This window comes from Microchirus variegatus, assembly GCF_963457635.1.
Source record: "Microchirus variegatus genome assembly, chromosome: 5".
Taxonomy (NCBI): Eukaryota; Metazoa; Chordata; class Actinopteri; order Pleuronectiformes; family Soleidae; genus Microchirus; species Microchirus variegatus.
The window spans coordinates 10,711,608-10,727,858 of NC_139806.1; the positions used below are offsets into that span (position 1 = coordinate 10,711,608).

Sequence of the window (16,251 nt, forward strand, 5' to 3'; positions counted from 1 at the left end):
TTCAAGGCACAAAAGAACAAACTATATCAGGCTCGGTCGCCACCATCTCCGTCGTCTCAGAAACTCCTTTCCTCAAAGTCAAAGCCATAGCTAAGTTCAACTCACAGCTTCCTCTCAGAGCATGTAAGTGATAACACGTCCTTTCCCCCCCCCAGAGCATGAGCAATAAACAGCAGAAAGAGGAGCCTTTAAAGCTACTGTAAGCTGTATACTCACCCTGCATCGACATCCCATCTCAGTCAGAACATCTGCTCGGTTGTTTTTGGGATCGACACCGAAAACAACAACCAAACCGTGTAATCTCCCGTCTCTCACAAGCAGCTTTAGGTAATATTGTTATATTAGTGTCTGTTTACATTTGCCTCCGACAGTTAGCTCGTTTTCTTCATTCTGTCGCTTCAGGTCATGTTTTCACCCCAATAAAATGTCATAATTCATTCAAATTCAAATGTTTGCTCTCCAGTCATTTGCATGCTTTACGGAACACTGAAAGTCTTCATGTTCTTTGTGTTCAGAGTTACTGATCGTACCATAAATAAGCGCAGACAGAATTTAAGCAAATGCGTCTCCTGTCAGAATGTCCTACACTGCTAATATGTCTTCATCTGTGTCTGAGCTCACATAACTGTTCAGTTTCCTCCTGTCTTCTGTCTGTTGGTGCCATTGGTTGGATCACAGCTTATGATCACTAAAACTCTCCTCATTTAGAAAAGGCTTTATTGGGAGAAGATAAGTATGTTTGTACAAAAGTGTGTGTTTTGCTTTTTGAAGCAGACACTTATTACGCAGATGCAGAAGAACAACATTCTTTCTGGTATGTGAAGGCCACTGTAGTTGGACGTCAACTAATTCTAAAACACACCTGACCTTAAAAGGCCAGAGTGTGAACATGTTAACTAGATGACTAAATATTTCGCATATTTTGACTGTAAGATGAGAAGGGAAGGAGCACCAACAGGGTGAAAGGATCAAATATTTCAAAATAAAAGCACATACAACTCACAGGACATTAAATGTGCAGAAGAAAAGCATGTTTTTTTTTGTTCAGTTATCACAAGATCTTTCAGGAAATCCTAAAACCCAGGAACCCAAAAAATAAATCCCATTTTTACAGACAAAAACACAACTTGAAATTCTTAACACTCATACAAAAAACACTACTTAAATTGATGTTAAATTGATCTGTGGCACTGATCTGTGTCAGCTTTGCAGGGTCGTCATATTAATGATGGAGGGAAGCTTTATATGAGGACTTTCAACATTTCCTGGCGATTACAATAATCTGCTTTACACAATTTCCCAATCCACTCTAAGTGCATGAGAGTGTTAGTGTGTGTGTCCACATTAATAAAACTGAAGCGAAACCGTCCTCTTTATACAAAAGATTTATTTTTGGTTGTCTTACTTGCTTGTTTTTAATCGACAAAAATAAAACAATTTCTCCATCCTTATTGTACATGCAGTGAGAGCTGGAGTGCGTCACAGCAATACAACTCCTTTTCACACTTAAATAACAAATAAAATAAATGATTCACTGTCAAACAACAATGAATGGAAGGCTGTGTGTGGGGAAAAAAAATAAAACAAATATTATTAGGAAAAATCACTGACAAAACATAAACCTCGTCTTTAAAATAGAATAAACACACACAGGAGGCACTGGCCACAATAATCTCAATGTACATTCATTAAACCGCCTTTCATACACATCCTGTACGAGCTATGAACAGGGTCTTATCGAGGATTAATCATAAAAGTGCTTCAGGAAATTCAAAAAGAGGTAAGGTTTCAGAGCGGGAGAATCAGAAACATATATAAATTATGTATAATTGTACGAGCGCGTGACCAACGCACCATTTACAGTCGACAAAAACAATTGATTTGTTTACAGGAATGAGGAAGTATCCTGTATCTAAAATCACTGCGCTTGCATTTGCTGCTGAATGCACTTTCACATTTAAAAAAAAGGTACAGTGTAAAATTTAGCAACATTCATTAGTGAAGTCGCACGTTGCAGGTTCCCTAAGTGTGTTGAAGGAACTATGAAGCCTTCAGTTAGCATCAAGACTGAAAAGATGTTTAGTTTGTGTATCACTACAAACAGATCCATACAATCTGGCGATTGTAAACTTATAAAAATAAGTATATCTTATATATCTCACCTAAATTTTACACACTGGACCTTTTAACCAGTGTCTGAGAATCTGATGTAAAACAACGTAGAGGAAAATGTAGAGGTCCAGTGTGTAGGATTTAGTGAAAACAGAAAACACTTTTGTAAACTTGGTGCCTTTTTTTTTACAGTAATAAGTACAAAAGTTTATCATTTACTGTTTAAAATATTATTTTAGGTTTCTGTTGATAGTTACCCCTAAAATTCTACACAATAGCCCTTTATAAGGCAGTAGTTAAAATTATTTAATAGCATTGTGAGGTTTAATAGGCTTCACAAAAAAAGTGCAGTTTACTGGTTTTAAACGGTTCTTAAGACGACGATGAGAAGCAAATAGATGAAGATGAGGAGCCGTTATATCATGTGTAAATATAACAGTACATTTCCTCAGTTAAGTCAGCGACAGACTGAATAGAAAACATTTCCACAAAGTGCTATTCATTATAAATATTTTTAACATTCATACTTTAGCCTAATAAAATATTTACCGACAGACTGTGTACAAAGTCCTGGTCATGAGGTCAAGGGTCAGGTGGTCCACTACCTGAAGGTGTCCATGCTTATACCTTAGCTGGTAAACGGGTGCAAAACACCCAAGAGGTTTCAGCAGGTTTGTTTTGGGTTAAATTAAGTGCGTGTCAAATTAAGTGCGTGTCTCAAAGTTCTAAGGTTTTTTGGAGACACACAAAAAAATTCACACTGTGAATATGAGGACAGAAACCACCGACCTACGGGAACATAGGTCGAAATATCTCACAGGAGAGCGAAGCCCAATTTAAACGCCATCTCTCGACACTTTTGATTTGCTTAAAAAAAGCTTTCAGTCAACTCTTTGTCACCAAACGTGCTGCTGGATCTTTTCAGTTGCCACACAAGGGATGGATCGTTGTGTCCAGTGCAGTAGTGATATCAGACTATCTGCTGACATCAGCTCGATGTAGTCTTTCACCTCTTTAAAACAACTTGGCTAATAAAGACATTTGAAGCTCTCACTTACATCCCTGTCACACGATAAACCTCTCTCTTTACTGCATGTTGCCTTGTTACATATTTTTTTTTACAGCTTACATTGGAAGTTCAATGCAATTATTTAGTCTTGTTTGGCTGAGTATCATAATATCATCCCTACAGCTGACACTATTATCCTGATCGTTGCAGCTTGTTTATTTGCATCTAATGCAACGTTGTGTGCTTTGATAATGATAGATTTGGAAGATTTGACGATTGAAGTAATCAAGAGAGCAAGAGGGAAAAGTTGTCTTTGGTCTTGAAGAGGAAACGTTGCACGGCAACTGTCATTCAACAGAGCATAAATCAGACTTGAGAGGCTTAGAGTCATTATGATAACACCCAGTGTATGTAGAACTTGCACAGAAGACAATGCACTTAACTTCGATACGCCACCTCTTAACCCACTATGTGACAGTATAGAGTTCATCCTTGCTGCTCTCACAGAGAGTGTACCCACAAATCCGGGGTTTCCAGCTCCAAGGCCAGCTCCAGCTCCAGTTCCAGCCTCTGCTCCAGCCCAGCGTCTCCCTGTTCTTCTCCTTTGGCGGCAGCAGGAACACCACACAGGTGGCCACCAGGATGTGCCACAGCGAGTGGGTGTAGTAGTAGTTTTCCTCCGTTCCACCAAAAACATAAAGGCATATCCCAATCAGTGCACATGCTATCCCTGGGATGAGGTAAAGGACCCAACGTTGCCAAGAAGGCGGGTAACAATGTCGCCGATGTACACATCTGGACACCTGTCAACAAAAGAGAAACTAACTTAACTGCAGTCAAATATGGACAAAATTTAATACATCATGAAATCATGATTAAGACTTTTTAATACTTTTTAAGACCCAGCAGACACCCTGTGTCAATACCTGCTCTTCACCTACACAAAAGCAGTTGTCACATTGAGTTTTTACACAATTATTGCATGAGTATCTTACCCATGTAGAGACCATGATCAGCAGTGCACATAGGACCGGGCCCAGCAAATTCCACAGGCCTTTGCGATCCAGCTGCATTGACATGGCGATCAGCAGAGCGCCAATCAAAAACAGAGTCTACACACGCATAAAAGAGTTGGTAAGCATCATATCAATCCTCAGTGATGTGTAATGACAGTATAATACGTAGTCGCCAGTGTCTTACATATTTGAAAGTGTCTCTGATGCGAGCCATGCACAGGATGGTGACCCAGACGGAACAGACCGAGCCCAGAAAGTCACAGTACTGCAGGGCATCGTACTGCATTATACACATTACGGCTATATCGGGTTGGTCACACGCGTGATAGAACTAGGAATACAGAGGAGAGAAAAACATCACTGTGAGCGCAACAAGACTCAACAGCGACAATCATTAAAAAATAAATAATAAGTCCCATATAAAGCTGCTTCTTGCAGTTATCAGGCCTAAGACGCCTGAAGCTACCAGAAGTTTCACTGAATCTGGAAATTTAAGGAGACATTTTCCTACGAGAAATTCAGCTGCTTCATAAAGAGGACGTATATGTAAATTTTTCTTCTGGTGTGATATAGGAAGTACTGAATGTGCATAATGCAGTGTTCATTACCGTGGAGAAGAACATTGTGAAGGTGTAGATGGACGCCTCGGTGAAGTAGGAGCGATTGATGGCCACCACTATGGCGGGCAGGAAGAACAGGTTACTGAGAGTGAGCAGCAGCGTTGCCGTTAACTGGCGCAAGTAAGACTGAGCTGCCGAGTCGTCCGTGCAGCCCCAACCGTTCCAGCCTACACACGTGAACATACACAAACACTTATTATTTTAGTATCATCACAGCATGTGTGCACGTGTGTGTGTGTGTGTGTGTGTGTGTCGTACCAGCCTTGCAGACACAGGCACTGTACAGGTAGCTGTAGGATCTCAGTAGTCTACATTCACCATGTATCCCACAGTCCTCGACACAGCCACTGACAAAAAACTCAGGGACGACATGCACCACAGACGTGTTTCCGCAGTCAGTGCTGCAGGAAATGAAGACAGCACAAACAGCAACGTCTCGTCCAATTGAAATGATCTTCCGACACGTATCATCTTCTTTTAAAGTGTTGTTCTCTGAGGTACTGACACAGAATCAGCCCTGCCTAAGCTGTGTTGAATCCATCGAATCCCTTTTTACCTTGTATTCTGTCTATGTTTTCAATGAGGGCGAGCATTCCTGTCTAATGCTGGTTCTCATTCAGGGGCACACACGTTAGTACCTCATACTTTGCGTATGAAAATAGAAATAAGAACTATCACTTTGAAAATTGAAGACTTTAGGAAATGCTATAGTACGGAGTAAAAATCTGCAAAATGAACAGCCTTTACCCGACATACGTGTGTACATATACTGCATGTCGGAGTGCGTTACCTGTTGCAAGTGAGCTGCATTGTGAGGTACCATGTTGCTGAGTGAGGGAAGGGCAGCCTGGCCACAGCTTTAGGAACACTGGCATTCAAGATAAAACCATAACCTCCAAAGAAATCTGCAAACGTGCACAAGGGCACACACACACAAAGAAGTCATTGTTTTTTAACCTAATGTCATATTAATGATTAATCTCATGTCCACTTGTATTTCCTGTTATAAAAAACGAATAGTTGCTTGTCATACCTGTGCGGCAGGGTTGAGACTGGTTGAGATAAAGGACTGGAGACCATTGAGAGAGACAGGCCACCACGCCACTACTGTTCCCCAGGTTAACATTAGTCTACACACACACACACAATGATGAAACACACTCTGCTCACTACATAAAGACGTTGCATAAATGAGTAGTTTGTGTGTAAGACTGTAAATAATTAGCAGTACTTACAGTGTTGAGTGTGAGCTCCAGGTTGAGTGTGCCTCCAGTGGCTTGTGTGTCCAGTGGGTAGGCAAGCATTGTGGGGTGCGTGTTTGTGACACTGACGTTGGGTCCGCTCACAGGAGTATATCGCAGCGACAGAACGTCCAACTCCTTGTAGAGAACAGGGATGTTCCACACACACGCAGGCACCGACAACAGCGCAGACAGTGATGCCGACTCATTGATGAAGCCGACCGAGGCCGCAGACAGCGAGCTGTTGCCTGCCGACGTTGAGTTGGAATAGCTGTTGTTGCCACGGAGCTCGTCATCATCTGCATTAAGGCCTACACTTATTGGCTTACATCCCACTGAGGAAAACACAAAAATACAAACAAATAAATAAACGGTGGATTAGAGCACAATTTAGGGCATGATATTAGGAAAACATGGCATTGTTGAATATCATGATGATGATGGTCCAAAAGTGATGAAAAGCAAATAATTATGGGGCTCAACATTAAAAAAAAAAAACAACTATTTTTATTTCCTAACCAACTATTTTGGTAATCGATTAATTGGTTTGAGTGTTTTTCCAATAATTAAAATGAGCTTTCTGATTTTCCAGCTTCATAAATGTGAATATCTTCAGGTTTCTTTGCCCCCATGTAACGATAAAGAAATTGTAAAAACTGAATAATTTTGGTCTGTGGACCAAACAAGACATTCAACAACATCATTATTTCGAGGTGTGGTAAACAGCAATCAACATTTTATGGACCAAACAAGTTCTCACAAATTTTCATATTCATTAATCTGTTTTCTCAATGAATCGAATATGAAAACAACTCATTAGATTTAGACTCATTAGATTTGGTTGAATATACATATTTTTTTTAATTATGTTTAAATCTATAGTCACAGCCACAAAGTTTATAAAATTAATTTAAGAATGAGTACCCTTACTGTCATTTTCAATAAATATTCCCTTCATAAATTTAAGTGCATGTGCGTACATGTATGTGTATATTCATACACCTGTCATCAGTCATCTGTGTGACCGAATAAAAAGCACTACTACTTGATGTTGCAATGAGGAAAAATGTTTGATATATTGGGCAGCCCTAAAATAAACCGCTCAACTTTTAAAAGAATGAGACAGAAGATGAAGTTGCCATAGTCACCTGTGTGGTTTGAGATGATACTAAAGGTTACATTGCGGTTGTCTTGGCTGCTCTCGACAACAACTCGTAACCATGAGTCCCATGGAGGGCTCGAGAGCACTGTGGAGCAGCCAGTCCCTGAGCAGTTAACCATTACTGGGCTCTGCTGCAGAGAGGAAGAGCCCAGTCTGAGAACCAGTGAACAGTTTTCACCATCTGTTCCTTCCCCTGAAGAACAGTCGGCCACAGTGATGGAGAGAGTAGAGGCAAACTCTGGAACATACAGCCTAATAGAGACACAAATACATTAACTCTACTTTCTGCAAACAGCTAAAACTAATATACAAAATGACAACACAATCAACTGTAGAACCACAGAAAATGAAATATGTACACTTACTTAAGGCGTGCCGGACTGGCAGGTGTGGCAGTTTGTTGGAGGAATGTACCGGGCTGTAAAATGGGTGTGTCCACTGCTCTCCTGATGGATAGCTGAGGCTGGAAGGAATAGGAGCAGGATGGAATACCCTGACAAGAAAGATCATTTTCATAAAATTTCTCAGAAAGAAAACTTAACCTTACACCAACACTAATAACAAGAGTGTGAGCTCCCTTAAAATTGGAGTGGGGCCCTAATTTATGTACTGGTAAATCCTGTGTTTGTCCTACTTTTCTATGTCAATAGAAAATCTCTGTGGTGAAAAAGGTCTCTGATGCCAGCTCATTGAGAGCTTGCTAATATATAAAGACCAACTTCCAGTCACAGAATTTGACAGACAAAAACAAAAAAAACTGGCAGTCCCCTGAGACTTTTACAGCACGTTACACAGTCATACCTAAAATATAAGTACACAAGGAACAGGCCAGCCATTGGTTCATGGCACACAACTACCACATGAGGCTGTGAAAAAGAAAGAAATGCGGCTTAGCTACTTTACATAATAGACTAATGTCCCACAAACCACTGCTCTGGTAGAACAGGATCAGGTAGAAGGGAATTTTATTAGTAAACCTAAATGGAATGCTTAAACTTTATCTTGCAGTTTAAAACAACATATCGGTTTAAATAAACACGCAGGTAAAGTTAGTTAAACACGATCTGATTAGGGCTGTAACTAATGAATATGTTCAGAACCGATTAATCTGTCAATAATTTTCTTGAGTAATCGAGTACTTGTTCGGTCCACATTAGTTGATCAGTTTTTCCACAAACATTGAAATGATGTTTTAAAATGTTCTAGAATTCTAGCAAAACATGTCTTAAAACATCTACAGAAATAACAGTGTTTCAAGATTCAAATATAAATAGAATAGAATAGAATAGAATGCCTTTATTGAGGCATTCTATTCACAAAATGGTTTGATGCAGACCTTTTGCTCTATGCGCCCTTCATCCACAGGAAGGTGGGCAGTAACATACCAGTCACCAGGAGCAGGGTCAGACAGGTTGAAAGTGGTGTTGCTTTGGTGTGAAGCGACTGGAAGGTTCAGAGACAGACAGGGGCTCCCCAGTGTTTCATTAGGAAACACCGAACTTATGGGCTGTACTACTGGAGGGGCACCCCATCGAATTTGGCTACAAAAGGTGAGAGAAGGCATAAATTTAAAAAAAAAAAAAAAGAAAAACAAGCAACGGTAGAAAATCCAGCAGAGAAACTGGGAGACAAGTATGTGCTGAAGTGTGAGACAAAGATCAGATTTTACTGTGTGGGGAAAAAAAAGAAGAGACAAACATTACAGTGGAGGAAAGTGAGCGTCACTCACATGGAGATATTTTTCTGTCCACACTGGAAGCCATTGACTTTGGTGACGGAGAACAGCCAGCGAGCGATGGCAGCCTCCTCTGGAATGTGAAATCTCTGTAGCCTCACGTTGCCGTACCAACTGTACTTTGACAACTTCTGAGCAGGTTTTGATGAGAGCTCCGATACAAATGTCACTTGTCCATCTGCAAGACACAAGATATCGGTCTCTTGATAAATGCTGTCAATAAACATTGGCAGAAAGTAATTTACAGAGCTATTCTGGGTCTTCTCCTCTACTAACTGTTGACTTTTATCAATCAGAGGAGCTCTGACTCCTACATGGGCTTTGTTCCCAGGATATTCTCTCACTGGCTGTCCCACAGGTGTGACCTGAACTGGGGAGAAAGGCCTTTATGTTTCCTGCTCCCTTCGACTGGAATGAACTACAGAAAGATTTGAAACTGAAAGGATTGCTTGCTGGACGGCACGGAGGCAGGCACATCTGTTAGTACATGTTCTTGCTGATTTATGGTGTTTTTAACGAGACTGTGGGGTTTTATTATGATGATTGTGGTCCTGAAAATCGCTTATTTGATTATTTTATGTTTGTATAGTATGTATGGCTGCTGACTGTTTGTCTGCAACCTTGTTATTTAAAATGTGTTGCTGCCTGTCTTGGCCAGGAAAGACTTGAAAAATAGATTTTTAATCTCAATGTGTATTCCCCCCCCCCCCGGTTAAAAAAAAAAAAGGCTAATTAAAAATAAATAAACAATCATACCAGTTGTGACATGCTGCAGACCCAGAAACATTCTCCTTTCGTCATGTGTAATAAACACTTAAAATACTCACATTTAACAAACTAGAATTAGCACACGTGTGGCATTATTTGCTTAATAATTGTCATATACCGGTAATCATGAAAATAGTTGCAGGTTCGTTTTCTGTTCACCGACTGATGACAGTAGACTATTTAGTGAGGTTTGACAACTGTTGGTATGGCAGCTAGCTAAAATGAATCCTTGTTAATCAAATATTTTGTATAGCATTTGAAGAGGTCAAGCAAAACAAACAAACATTTCAGTATCCTCGTGAACGCAGCAGAAGCCGTGACAGTTAGCCGACATGCTAACAGCACCCGTTTCTTCCGCATTCACCGCATTTGCAACTCAAACAAACAAACAAAAACCACGTACCGTCTGCTAATGTCCACGCCGCGAGGGTGACGAGAAGGACACCGCGCAGAAAACAAGCCGCCATGTTCCCCGTCCAACCGCCTGAAACATCACATATCCACCTTTATCCACCTGTAAAGTCTAATGTTTCACAGGGACTTCCTAATGTCGCGGCTCAATAGCAGTGACGTCAGAGATTACGTCACGTGATGCGTTTGCTGTCTGTCGGAAATAGTACGATCACATACGGGGCAGACCTTCAGAGTGATTACCTGACATTTCCTCGGTCATTTCTGACAGTTTGAGTGTGTCGGGCAGGAGTAGAAAATAGAGGTTAACATAACCAAACGTGCTTTGATGTCTACTTGCGCTTTTAGGTCAACTGTGCTTTGATGACGCAGTGCATATGCGCCATACCTGCTGGGAAGTTCCACAGTATAATATATTAGAAGTATATGAACATTAAAAATGATGTACGTTTTTTTTTTTTTTTTATCAGAAACGTGAAGGCACCACTGCCGAGGGCTCACGTCACCGTGGTTGCACGTTACCATTATTACTACAATTCGTACAATAAATACAGTGTTTGGGTAAAACTGTAGTGTAGTAAAAGTAAAAATGTAAGTTGAACATCAGCATCATCGTGTGAAATATTTCAACTAACCTGGACAATATCTTATAATACATACTTTACTGTATACATTTTTTCTGTGTTGTGTTTAATTATTTAAAGAAGAAAAGCACTATTTGAAATGTAATTACCTCCACTAAGAAGTATTATGTTTCTGCTGGTGTTTATCTGTCTGTGATCAGCATTAATGACATGGTCTGGGAGATAGAGAACTTTAAAATGCATGTTTTTGAGTCTCACATGAGTCTACAATACTGTGTAGTTTGTTCACAACCTGGAGCTTCACTTGTGGGAAACTTAAGCTTTCTCTAGTTATATATTTTATAATCGTGTTATACTTGGCATATGTATAGTTCGGTTGCATCAGTTCCATCATGAGTGATATGGAAAATAAATAAATCCATCCATAATAATAATAATAATAATACTACATGAGGTCACAAATGCTTTGAAAGTCAAAATACACAATGAAATTTAAATTTTAAAATCCCATAATTTAAAGTAAACATTCCAAACTAAATCCCTGACAGAGGTGTTTGTCTTTAAACGTGATTCTTATTCAAATGACACACAACAAATATCAAAGTGCATTTCAAGTTTTAAAAATTGAACTCCTTCATCATAAAAGTCACAGAAACGTCACATCATCCTGCGACTGCACCCAGCACCACTGAGCATCATAGCCCAGCAGAAGCTCCTCTCTTACAGGTGCACTCGCCTTCTCTTCTGTCATGTTGTTGCTCCCTGAGGCTCTGGGAGTCTCCATGGTGAGAGGAAAACTGCTGTCTTTAACCTCTCTTCTTGACTTTCTAGATCTGAGCAGGGCTCTTGTGATGGTACCAGCGCTGACTTTGATGTCTTCAGACAGATGTGCGTCCCCATCCTGTGATTGTGACTTTGTTAAACAGTCACCGACTGAACCACGGGCAGGATTACACGAGGGGTCAGAGGGAGTGAATGGAGTCACTTCTGAAGACTCTGGACTGAGAACATCCAAGTAGCTGTTGTGGTCAATGTGTGGTGATCGATGACCTGCTGAGTCCACACCAGTGTTTTCAGTGAGATCCTGAAGGCACGTTGGACTCGGGCTTTCCCTGTCAGAACAACATCAGTAATGATCAGGCACACATAAAGTGTTGTAATTCCTACTACGTTCACTTGATTTGGATGTATTTCAAATCCCTTGTAGAGGTGTATATAGTCAAAAAGAAGAGAATTGTGTCAATGTCCCAATATTTATGGACCTGACTGTATATGCTTTGAAAGTCATAAAATACACAATGAAATTGAAATCAAAAATCCCATAATTTATAAGTAAACATTCCAAACTAAATCCCTGACAGAGGTATTTGTCTTTAAACATGATTCTTATTCAAATGACACAGCCGTAGGATGCTCTACATTTAAACAATGACCATCCTTTGTGAGTTCAAGAACGTAGCACGAATCTTTAAGTAAACAAATCACACTGAGATTAAAATACATTGTAATCTGTAGCTGATCCCAACACAATTGTAATGGCCACAGCGGAGAAATCCTTTGTTTGTGTAGAAAATAAAGAACACACAGTAATGTGCAAAAAGTCTTTAGACTTGTTGTAGCGATGCTATAATTATGACTCACTTTATTGGAACACATCCAGAAAATACAATAACACTCCTACAGGCTGTGGCCAACACCCTTAGAAATAGGGGTTCCAAAAGTGTTCTTCTACAAGGGCTGAGGTTCTACCTGGAACCATTTGTTTTTCAAGGGTTCTTGGTCACAATAATGGTTCCAGTAAGAACCATTTTTGATCCAGACCCCTTTCCTGAATAAAGTGTTTTAAAAGGGTTCTTGGTAACACTAAGGGATCCAGGTGGAACCAAAAAGGGTTCTCCTAAGAGGACAAGCCAAAGAACCTTATATGGTTCTACTTAACACTTTGATTTCTAAGAGTGTACGACATGGTTCTCTTTAAAAACAAGAATGTAAATGTAAATAATGGTTGATACACCCGTATGTAGAAGCTCTTTAACCAAAAATGATATTTTTAATGCTAAAATATAAACATTATTGTTAACCATAAAAGTACTGTTTTAAGTTTTAGTGGTTGTCCAGTGAGCCAGCTCAAATGTGGGTATAAAAAGGTGAATTCAGTTTCTTATTTGCCAAATAAATAACACGTTTTTTTGATTTTTGAATAGATCTATAATAAAACAACTGTACCTGCAGTGAGTCACTGATGGGGCCTGCTCCTCTACAGTGGCCAGGCTGCTCAGGCTGCTGGTCAAGCTGCTGCCTTGACTGACGAAGGCCCCTCGCTCCTCCATCAGCCATCGCGTGGCCTCGATGCCCTCGTGCACGGACACCAGCTGCCGCAGAATCCTTACATCGACAGAACGCAGCCCCCTCTGCGTGGACAGCACGAGGAAATACTTAAAGGTGCATTATGTAATAAATCTAAAGCAACTGGCCATAAAATGTCACAGAGACTCAGGAATAATGTTCATATAACAAACTGAACTCACCAACAACAACAACAGTACAGACAAAATATTTGCATTAAAAAAAATATTTTGCAGACTGCAAATCATGTTTTGGCATGTGGCGCCACCTACGGCCGTCTACCAATCATTGCAGTCAGTAGAGTCTCAGCCCTAGAGCAACCATGGGTTGCCAGTGACGTCAGAAAACGAAACCTTGGTATTTTGAATTTGAATGTAGTAACCGTTTTTGGCCACATTCTTACATATGGCACCTTTAAAATGTGATTCATATAAGAGCATACACTGTATTTGTATAAAGAAATCTGACAGAGGTGTGTGTGTGATATACATATTAGGTACGTTAGGGCTTAGTCACACAATAATTCACACCGCCTCCACACTAGTGAGGCCCCTGCTTCTGTGCTGAGAAGTAAGTGAGAAGGAGCTCACAGTGTCTGTCATTATCAATGAACATGAGCAGGTGAAGTGAAGCACAATGGCACTCACACACGTGTTGGCTTTTCTCTCCATGAACAGAGCTGTAATTACTGAAACAAGCTGCTCAAGTTCTGTCACAATAAAAGAGGACACACCGGTACGACGACAACAACAACAACAGCAGCAGCAGCAGCAGCAGCAGCAGCAGCAGCAGCAGCAGCTGTTTGGATTGATGACAGTATTTGTGAGGACACCAGGAGACAACGCCGTAAATAGAACAATATCCCACACCACTAGTTTGGTCCCAAAATCTAAACAAACTCTTGTAATCCTTAACGCTCTCTATGACTGTTTCTAAAAATGGACATAGCCTTCTGGTTCCAGAGTGATTTGACCGGCGGCACAGATGTCACCTGCAACAGTGCACCTGTTGGTCAACACTATAGCTGTCAATAAAAATGCACTAGTCCTATTTTCCCAGACTTCTCTTTTAAAGTTGGAAAGCTACATCCGTTAAATAGTGTAAGGTTAAACCATTTTGTCTACTTATTTAAACAGAATTGCCGAGAACAGAACAGAAATCTTTACCATCTCTTGTTTCAAAGTGATGATTCTGTCAGAAAGGCTCCCGCTGAAGGCAGAGCTGCGCTCTCTCCACTCTCCGTCATCCACATCCACATCCACATCCACATCCACATCCACATCCACATCCACATCCTCGCCGCAGCTCTCAGCCTCCCTCATCCACGTCAGGAGACTCTCTGGTGTTTTCCTGCCGAGCTTGTGTTCCACCTCCTTCAGCTCTGGAAATGAGTCGCTGAGGTTCTCTCCGGCCATAATATTCCACCGCCTTAAACTTCAGAGGACTGCAGATTACAGCACCTCGGAGAGGAAGAAGAGTGTGTGAGTTAAGTCTCTTTACCTCTGTCGCTCACACACACACACACACATTGCACAACACTCACAGTGAGGACACTCATAATGCATTCCCTAATCCCTTACCCTTAACCAATCCTAACTAAATACCCTTAAACTAACCCTAATCCTATTCTTAACCCTCAAAAGGTCCTTTTAAGGGGTGACAGATCATGAGGAGCAGCTGAAATGTCCTCACTTTCCCAAAAATGTACTCACTCCCTATGGTTTCTAGGTTATTTTGGTCTCATACAAGAACACACACACACGAGAGAGAGACTATGAACGTTGCCAGAGAAGCACAGGATGAGCAGTGAAAACGCTGGAAGTGTGAAGAGAACGCGCTGACTGCTGCTGTCACCATTCACAGCACACATGAATGGCTGGTATGTTGCCCAGAACATGATGCTGGAAAGTGTCAAAATCTCTTTGTGTGGGACAATATCATCATTCCAGAGGAGGAGGAGGAGGAGGAGGAGGAGGAGGAGGAGGAGGAGGAGGATGAGGAGTAGGTTTCAGTGGGTTCAGTGTCACCTGTGAACGACAACCACCTGGGGATGTAAATGTATTCAACACACGTTTATATTTCTTTTTACTGCTGTGCCAAACGACAACAACCTCACAAGACAAACGCGACAATAGAAGATAGAAGCCTGGGCAGCATCTGCAAGCAAAAAGAAGAGAAAGGGTTAAAGAAACATGACATCTTTATTGCGCTTTGACGTCATTATTTTGGTCTGAGTCTAATTAAATCTTGTATATGACGTATACATCAAACACATTTCATTCAAAAGTCACTAAACCTATACACACTATAATATATGAGTGTTGTAAATCCTAATTTACAGCATTTGACGAGGCTGTGTTTACTGACACTGATCCTGGAAAAGTCAAGTTCCTGATGAATTAATAATAATAATGATGATAATAATAATAAAAAGGAGGTAGGTTTGGAAGAAAGGTAGAGCTGGGTGTCGTCCGCATAACGGTGGAAGTGGATGTTGAATTAATGGAGAATCTGACCAAGGGGGAAGGAGATAGATGATGAACAGGATGGGGCCAAGTACAGAGCCTTGGGGAACACCAGAGGAGATGGTTGGGATGTGAAGGTTTTCAACTGGATGAACTGAGTGCGGCCAGAGAGTTAAGATTTAAAAAGATAATAATAAGACGCATTCAATATGTTTTATCACACTACTACTACTATTATTATAGTATTAGTATAGTAATATTAATATATAATAATTTCGACTTGTTTGGTGTCTTTCAAGGTACTATAAAGGATAATTTGCTCAGAAGGGTAAAAGAGTTTTTAGATACGTAGGAGCAAATACAACGAGAAAAGCAAAGCACACAAACAGTTCATAACCTGATGTATGCAACACTATGTTTGTATACGCTGTAGAAAATGGAACTAAACAGCACACAGTCTCACAGAGCTGGGTCAAATCAGCAGCCGACATCTGTCACCGACTCAAATAGATGATGTATTTTTATTCACCGGTCATCGTCGCGTCCCATTTAACGCCTTTCAAAATCAGGGCAAGAGTTATGAAGGCTTTAAGACACAGTGTTTGTGTCTATTTAAGCCACAGCTTCCTAAAGACAATAAGTCAAAACTCTTTGAATGTTGCATGTTAATGTTTAAGAATGTTTCTTATAGGTGGTTGTTTTATTCCATGTCTATGCTTTGATGTGTGTGTGGACTCCAAGAAGAGTAGAGCTGCAACCTTGGTGGCCGTTAATGAGGATGT

At 40.6% G+C, this 16,251-nt stretch overlaps 2 protein-coding genes across 2 annotated transcripts; both read right to left on the reverse strand.

The window, feature by feature from the left end:
* Positions 1-3,588: 3,588 nt before the first annotated feature.
* Positions 3,589-10,130, reverse strand: pgap6 (post-glycosylphosphatidylinositol attachment to proteins 6; the record flags this gene model as incomplete). Its single annotated transcript, XM_083890228.1, has 13 exons — positions 3,589-3,924; positions 4,117-4,233; positions 4,322-4,468; positions 4,746-4,924; positions 5,016-5,158; positions 5,548-5,662; positions 5,791-5,887; positions 5,993-6,333; positions 7,147-7,412; positions 7,526-7,653; positions 8,497-8,701; positions 8,890-9,073; positions 10,067-10,130. The coding sequence occupies 13 exons, from the start codon at positions 10,128-10,130 to the stop codon at positions 3,589-3,591; spliced, it is 2,322 nt and encodes a 773-aa protein (XP_083746354.1).
* A 1,174-nt stretch (positions 10,131-11,304) lies between these two features.
* Positions 11,305-14,419, reverse strand: LOC310926777 (leucine rich adaptor protein 1-like; the record flags this gene model as incomplete). The annotated part of the gene is made up of 4 exons (XM_083888964.1): positions 11,305-11,770; positions 12,885-13,069; positions 14,171-14,239; positions 14,285-14,419. The coding sequence occupies 4 exons, from the start codon at positions 14,417-14,419 to the stop codon at positions 11,305-11,307; spliced, it is 855 nt and encodes a 284-aa protein (XP_083745090.1).
* Between the last annotated feature and the right edge of the window lie 1,832 nt (positions 14,420-16,251).